The sequence below is a fragment of the Pistacia vera genome, unplaced genomic scaffold (assembly GCF_008641045.1).
Source record: "Pistacia vera cultivar Batoury unplaced genomic scaffold, PisVer_v2 Contig77, whole genome shotgun sequence".
NCBI classification, from domain to species: Eukaryota; Viridiplantae; Streptophyta; class Magnoliopsida; order Sapindales; family Anacardiaceae; genus Pistacia; species Pistacia vera.
The window spans coordinates 1,148,648-1,156,437 of NW_022196634.1; the positions used below are offsets into that span (position 1 = coordinate 1,148,648).

Sequence of the window (7,790 nt, forward strand, 5' to 3'; positions counted from 1 at the left end):
TTATCATTACTGATTTGCTATTAGTGGTAAATTTTATTCGTTGTTTGTAAGTGGTTAGCTTACTTAACTTTCTCTTTCTTTCATTTTGAGAATCTAAAATGGAAAATCTCAGTTCTTTGATTAGGAACTAGGAAGAATGACCAGTCGCGTAATAATTAATGATTTAATGAAGTCTTCACCATAGTCTTAATCCTATTATTCAGTCCTAAAAGTTCGATCTACGACTAAAAAAATGTTTCACTCCAGTGGAGTCGATGTCAAAAAAAGCTAAAATCAGCAACAGTACGTTTTTCGTTGATGAGTTTTCCCGCCAAAATTTCAACGCCCAACAGGCGATTCTCTGAGCTCACTTTCACTCTCAGAAATGCAATAGAAGAATGCAAGAACATGAAAGAGCTTAAACAAATCCATACCCAAATTATAACGTCTCCTAATATTAGCAGAAACCATCATAATTTCATCATCACTCGCATCCTCTTCTTCTCCGCCTTATCAGATTCTGGCTCTCTTAGTTACGCTACAAATCTTTTTCGTCTCATAAAGAACCCTGATCTTTATGTATATAACATCATGATCAGAGCATACGCGTCTAAAACCACTGAAACAAATTATTCGGATTCGTGTCAGTCTTTGAAACTGTATAAACAAATGCTTTGTAGTGGCATTACACCTGATTGCCTCACATTTCCATTCCTTTTAAAGGAATGTACAAGGAGGCTTGATGTTCGTGTAGGAGGTGGCATTTATGGCCATGTCATCAGATTTGGGTTTTGTAGTGACTTGTTTGTCCAAAATTCTATGATAAGTTTGTTTATGACCTGTGGGTTTGTCAGTAGTGCAGGGAAGTTGTTTGATAAAATGTTTAATAGGGATGTGGTTTCTTGGAATGCGATGATAATTGGGTATTTGAGAAGTGGGGATCTTGATGCGGCATTGGATTTGTTCCGGAGGATGAAGAAAAGGAATATTTTTTCTTGGAATTCGATTATAACGGGTTTTGTTCAAGGTGGGCGCACGAAAGAGGCTGTGGAATTTTTTGAAGAAATGCTAAGTTTGAGTGGTGATGATGTGGTTAGACCTGATAAGATTACCATTGCTAGTGTACTTTCAGCTTGTGCTAATCTTGGTGCCATTGATCATGGGAATTGGGTGCATAATTACTTGAGGAGAAGTGGACTTGAGTGTGATGTGGTTATTGGGACAGCTTTGGTCAACATGTATGGTAAATGTGGTTGTGTGGAAAGAGCTTATGCTGTCTTTAAGGAAATGCCTAAGAAGGATACTTTGGCATGGACGGCAATGATTTCAGTGTTTGCGCTTCATGGGTATGGTAAGGAGGCTTTTGATACTTTTGAAGAGATGGAATCGGAAGGGGTGGCGCCAAACCATGTGACATTCGTGGGGCTGTTGTCGGCTTGTGCTCATTCTGGTTTTGTAGAGAAAGGTCGCTGGTGTTTTGAGATGATGAGACATGTTTACTTGATGGAACCACAGGTCCATCATTATGCTTGTATGGTTGACATTCTCAGCCGAGCCGGGCTCTTTGATGATGCAGAAGGGCTTATTAGAGTCATGCCAATGGAGCCAGATGTGTTTGTTTGGGGTGCGTTACTCGGGGGCTGTCAAATGCATGGAAATGTGGAGTTAGGAGAAAAGGTAGCTCTATATTTAATTGATTTGGATCCTCTGAACCATGCTTTCTATATGAACTTGTGTGATATATATGCAAAAGCTGGTAGATATGATGATGTAAAGAGAATTAGAGTCTTGATGAAAGAAAGAAGTATAAGAAAGGAAATCCCAGGCTGTAGCTTGGTTGAAGTAGATGGAGTAGTTCATGAATTCTGTGTGAGAGGATCACCTGATGTTGTGACAGAGGAACTAGTATGGCTCTTGAATCAAATAAGTAAAATGATGAAGAATGAAGGTAGTGTGCATTATGTTAGAGACTTATCTATGGAGGCTCAGATGTCATGATAATGTAGATATCTGTTCCACTTCAAAGCAGACAGGTCCTTTTATGGGGGAACATCAACTTCCTCTTGAGAAAAGTTATGACACTAATGCATGCAATATTTAAGCATAATACCAGTAAGAAATTTTTTGTTGGAAGATGCTCATGGAGCTGTACTAAGAGGCAATCGATTCTCTTCTAGGACATGGAGTAAATGGGGACACAATTCCGCGATAATTTGCCTAATGGAGGTAAAACGATCCTTCCTATTACGACTTTAAATTGGAGCATTGAGTGTATGTTCTTTCAACCTCAACTGCTAATCTCTTATGCTACCTTCTAAACTAAGTATGAAGCTCAGCTTCTTACCAGTACTCTTTTGTACATCAACATGGTGAGTAAATTTTTTATTGAAGCATGACTAATAAATCAGATTCCTGTCGTCTTTGTATTTCATAAATACTCCAAATGCTACTCATCAGCTGTTATTTTAAAAGAATTCCTTTGTTTAAACAGTACTATTTGCATTCTCAAAATTTTACCAGTAGAATAAAGTCAGAGAAACCCATACATCATTTGAGGCTTAATGTCAAGCTCAAAACAACCTTTCGCAGGTAATCTCAGAGACTAAAACTTAAACTTACAGACAAAACTTCCAGTTTTGACATTATTTCCTCTCTGTTACTCAATATACCAATGATTCTTTTTCATCTAACGAAAACCAGGATTTTATTTTGGGAGGGTTTGAAATTTTTCTCTGAGATAATAATTAATTATAATGTAATCTTGCATCCAATGATAGACATGGCTTGTGATTAAAACCGTGTCATGGATTCGCTGCTGCTCTCATATTTGATTTTGTATGCAAGCTACCTACCCACACAAAAGGGTCAAACCACCTGCATAGTCTACTCATATTATGCATGTAATAATTCATTTAAAAATTTATTTTATTTTATTTCTAAAAAAGATTAAAATTTACAAATTTGATGAAAGTGATACATCAGATATTTTATTTTTAGAGACAGTAGCGGATACAAGTCTCCTTTAAATTAAGGTAAAGTCAATGAATTTGACAGATACCATTGATCTGTGTCTCATAAATTAAGTCAATTTTTCATTTTATCATCCTCATCATCAATCAATAGATTAGCACTTATCAACATAATGAACCTGAAGGAAATTTTCTCCATTTCCATTCCTCTCACAGCAGCAACTTTAGCACTAATTTTAGGCATATTCATTCACAGGATCCATGCCAAGATAACAGGTACTGAGAAGAGAAAAATATATCACCCAGTTGGCTGCACCGTCTTCCACCTAGCATTCAATTTTCACAGGCTCCACGATGCCATGGCTGACCTTGCATTCAAACATACAAGTTTCAGATTGCTTAGTTTTTTCAGAAGTGACGTTTACACTACACACCCTCCAAATATTGAGTACATCCTCAAAACTAATTTCGGAAACTATGGCAAGGTAATATCGTTTTAAACAAAAAATTCTATTAATTTAAATTAGTTTAGTGTGTGTTTATGTTCAATCTTAGCTAAATTACATTTAATGTTACACATACTCAAATATGTTAACTACTGAAACTGCGAAAGAAAATTGTTCCAACATGTTTAGTAATTTATTCACAATATTGAAATTGCATAATACAGGATTAAAGAATCATTTGATAAACATAGTTTAATGGAAACAGGGATCCTACAATTACGACATTTTGACAGATCTATTGGGTGATGGGATCTTCACTGTGGATGGAGAAAAGTGGCGACGTCAGAGGAAAATAGCAAGTTATGAATTCTCCACCAAGATACTGAGGGACTTCAGCAGTGGAGTCTTTAAAGCCACAGCTGTAAAGCTTGCTGGAATAGTATCTAAAGCTTCTGCATCAAATCAGTCTATAGAAATTCAAGTATGAGCTTCTTAATTTATTTGTTTAGATATCAGAAGAGCAGGTATTAATTCCTTTTACTTGATAGTTGATCAATTAAATTTACATATGCAGGACCTTTTGATGAAAGCAACCTTAGACTCTGTATTTAAAATCTTATTGGGTATAGAATTAGATGGTTTGTGTGGAACATTTGAAGAAGGCACTAGATTCTCTGATGCTTTTGATAAAGCAAGTGCAATTATGGTTTACCGATATGTTGATGTTTTCTGGAAGATTAAGCGGTTCTTCAACATTGGATCAGAGGCTGTTTTGAGAAAGAGTATAAAAGTGATTGATGAATTTGTATACAAATTAATTAAAAGCAAAATCGAGCAACTCAACAGTTCACATGCTGATTTACAACCAGTGAGTTCAAATAATATCTTCTTCAACCATTTGTCTTAAGTAGTTTAAAGTTTAGTAAATGTTTTATATAATTAGAGAAACATATGAATGACAGGTGAAGAAAGAAGATATTGTGTCAAGGTTTGTGGAACTGAAAGAGACGGATCCAAAATACTTAAGAGACATAATTCTGAGTTTTGTGACCGCTGGCAAAGACACAACGGCTTCAAGTCTTTCCTGGTTTTTGTACATGATCTGCAAGCACCCTCATATACAGGAAAGGATTGCAAAGGAAGTGATACAAGCAACTCAAATGAGTGATGGTGCAAGCATTGAAGAACTTGCAGCCGGCATAACTGAAGAAACCATTGACAAGATGCACTATCTCCATGCAGTTTTGACTGAGACACTCAGGCTTTATCCCGCAGCTCCTGTGGTAAGTATCAATTACATTTATTCATTATGTAAGTGAGGGCAGGCGCTAGTTAGCAAGATTATCAATGTTCATTGGGTTTTGTAAATTAATATACTTGTTTTCTTGGGTGCTGTGGTGTTTCAGGATGGGAAGATTTGTTTTTCAGATGATACTTTGCCTGATGGTTTCAGTGTGAAGAAAGGAGATATGGTAGCATATTTACCTTATGCGATGGGCAGGATGAAAGCTTTATGGGGCAATGATGTGGAGGAATTTCGGCCGGAAAGATGGCTCAATGAAAATGGCTTTTTCCAGCCAGCAAGCCCTTTTATTTTCACAACTTTCCAGGTAAGAGAGACTCAAGTAAAAGTAATGCTGTTTATTTACAGTGAAACCAAACAGATGCAAATTGTAATTGAATCGTGAAGAGCTTTAAGAGTGATGAATTGGATGATTTGTGTTGAACAGGCGGGTCCAAGAATCTGTCTAGGAAAGGAATTTGCTTACAGGCAGATGAAGATCTTCAGTATGATCCTTTTAGGAAGCTACAAATTCAAGCTCAGTGATGAAAAGAAAAAGGTCAACTACAGATCAGCCATGACTCTACAAATAGAAGGTGGCCTCCATCTTTGTGCCTTCCCAAGATTGAGCCCTGGAAAATAAGTCAAATTGGCAATAAATTTTCACAGATATCCCTGGCTGTCTATTAACAAATGTTTAATTCCTCCATTAGCGTAAGGGGAAAATGTTGCTTTTTTAACGTTTGGGTTTTAGTGTTCCTGTTTTACATTTATGAAGTGCTTGCGGGGTAAAGAGTGAAATGTTGGACTTGATAATTGTGATGTCATACGGGTTGAGTTAGATTGTGTAGTTACGGGTCTAATAGGCCATAAGGTTAGCTCCTTAGTCATTAGGCTAGGTGAAGCTTCAATACTAACATAATTTTAAATCATGCATGAAACTATTTAGAGGGGTATTAATCATTATTTTAAACAATAATACTAGCCTCACAAACATCTCTCATTAACCCCATGTGGCAACTGGTAATTGGTTTTGTCAAGCAGGACTTATTATTGAGCAGACGGAATTCATGCGAGCTGATTAATTACGAGCTGATACGTTGTGTTTGTAAGAGAAAGTTAATGAGAAATGTTTGTAAGTGTAGTATTACTCAATTTTGAATTTTGCATAATTTTAAATCATGCAAAATGAAATTTTAAATATTACTCGCATAATTTTAACATCATGCATGACATTATGTGGACGGGTTTTAATCATCCGTCCCCCGAGAGAAAGACACGAAGCCAATGGCAAGTAACAGCATGTTGATAGGCGATTCTAAGAGGCACAAGAAGCTTTGCAATAAAACTGAGATGGCCTAACTCGAGTGGGAGAATCATGGAGACCAATGAAGCTATAGAAAGAGATCTTGAGATAACGATAATATCACTCAAGAATTTAGAAGAATTTATCTAGTCAAGATCAACCTGTGATCTCCCATGAGCTGCCATGCAAAAATATAAATCAATGTAGCCACCAGAAAAGTCCATATATTTGGTGAGTGTGTTTCGAATAAGGACTTGTTTGAGCCTTGAACATTCAACTCTAGAATGTCAATAAACAATGGAATGAGAAATACTAATATTGCATAATATGAAATCCATGGAGAAAATTCTTGTACACTGCACAACGATAAAAAAGAAATGTTAAAAATCATTTTTTTACAAGATAAATGTTCTAATATATAACCTAAGTTTTTTACCTAATTTCGGGAATTGAGGTGACATCAAACAACACAACGAGAGGGCGTCTATGTGCCAAAGGGCTACCTGAGCCTAACTTCAGTCATTCTTCTCATAGTGTTTTTATGTATCTGTTGTTTCCCACATTTGGTCAATATCACCCTTTAGGCTTTAACTCGTAGTAATTTATTACTTCATCTGTTCTTTATCTATTCCCTNTCTTATCTATTTATTTATTTTTAAACTTGAACATCAATTTTTGTCATGAAAATTAGAAACATTTTTAATGGAATTAAAAAAAAATCCACAGCTTTGTAAGTTTTGTAGTTGTGTGTATTGGTTTTTTTTTTTTTTTTTAAAGAAATTTTACACGAGTTTATGAGAATAATTTAAAAATAGTTTTAACACACATGTTATTGTTATTTATTGTGTGTTTAAGACTTATTTATACTTTTATCAAATTTATAAATACTTACTCGGCTTTGTATTTGCTAATATAGTGAAGAGGTAGAAATTACATTTGGTGGAAATTTCAAATTGACTTTATTTTGTTTGATTATCATGAGTAGAAAATTCTTTTAATTGAGGTATTATTATATTTTTATTTTTGTTAGAAACTTTTGACAGTGATGACTTCCATAAAATTTAGTTTCAAAATGAATCTCTACCAATAAATTCAAGAAAATGTTTCCAGTAACATTTTGTTGATCATTTATTCTTTTCATTCTAATTTTATATCTCTACGCAAAATTAAATAGGTTTATTGAAAATTTGTTGTCGAAGTTTTATTTTATTTTATTTCCCTTTTTTTCTCTTCTTCCATAATTTTCAGTCATCCACTCTGCCAATATAATAGTTCTAGCTATTTTAATAAAAATATTGTTTTGAAGATATAGAGAAAGCATTAACTAGAATAAAAAAATATATATTTAAATACCTTATTATCAGCACTTAAAGTTGCAATTAATTTTAAATTTAATATCCTTTCTCTTTTCTATCTAATTATCTATTACTATTGTTTGAAATTAATTTTCTTGTTTGTAATAATTATATATCTATCCTTCTATAATTTTGAAAAAAAATTCAAGGATACTCCAAAGGCAGCACGAAGGTAAAAAGACCTCACTACACTTGAAATTTCGTAAAATTTTCATCTATATCTCATATGTGTTTATAATTACAATAAAGATTGGTTCACAACTCAATCTTATAAACCTTTTTTTAAAACCCTGACGTGACAGTTCGTAATTGAACAGATGAGATCCAATGTGAGTTGTCACATCGAGATTGTGAGAAAAAATTTGTGAGATTAAATTGTAAATGTAAAACGAGTTATGATTGATTACATCTTGGCTAATTTGACAAAATGGGCGGACTTGTTATCCCAATTCT

General features: G+C 34.5%; 2 protein-coding genes across 2 annotated transcripts; both read left to right on the plus strand.

The window, feature by feature from the left end:
* The first annotated feature begins 297 nt into the window (after positions 1–297).
* LOC116116345 (pentatricopeptide repeat-containing protein At5g66520-like) lies at positions 298–2,388 on the plus strand. The gene has a single exon (XM_031402434.1). The coding sequence runs from the start codon at positions 298–300 to the stop codon at positions 1,975–1,977; it is 1,680 nt and encodes a 559-aa protein (XP_031258294.1). The 3' UTR covers positions 1,978–2,388.
* Positions 2,389–3,058: 670 nt separating this feature from the next.
* On the plus strand, positions 3,059–5,780 carry LOC116116283 (cytochrome P450 704C1-like). The gene is made up of 6 exons (XM_031402381.1): positions 3,059–3,433; positions 3,660–3,875; positions 3,969–4,262; positions 4,357–4,677; positions 4,801–5,004; positions 5,125–5,780. The coding sequence occupies exons 1-6, from the start codon at positions 3,122–3,124 to the stop codon at positions 5,317–5,319; spliced, it is 1,542 nt and encodes a 513-aa protein (XP_031258241.1). The 5' UTR covers positions 3,059–3,121; the 3' UTR covers positions 5,320–5,780.
* The last annotated feature ends 2,010 nt before the right edge of the window (positions 5,781–7,790 follow it).

Bases quoted from the DNA above. Each gene is read 5' to 3' on its own strand.
- LOC116116345 (XM_031402434.1), top strand. From the start codon at position 298: ATGAGTTTTCCCGCCAAAATTTCAACGCCCAACAGGCGATTCTCTGAG.
- LOC116116283 (XM_031402381.1), top strand. From the start codon at position 3,122: ATGAACCTGAAGGAAATTTTCTCCATTTCCATTCCTCTCACAGCAGCA. The intron at 3,876-3,968 runs GTATGAGCTTCT...TTACATATGCAG, and splicing joins ATCAGTCTATAGAAATTCAA to GACCTTTTGATGAAAGCAAC. The intron at 5,005-5,124 runs GTAAGAGAGACT...TGTGTTGAACAG, and splicing joins TTATTTTCACAACTTTCCAG to GCGGGTCCAAGAATCTGTCT.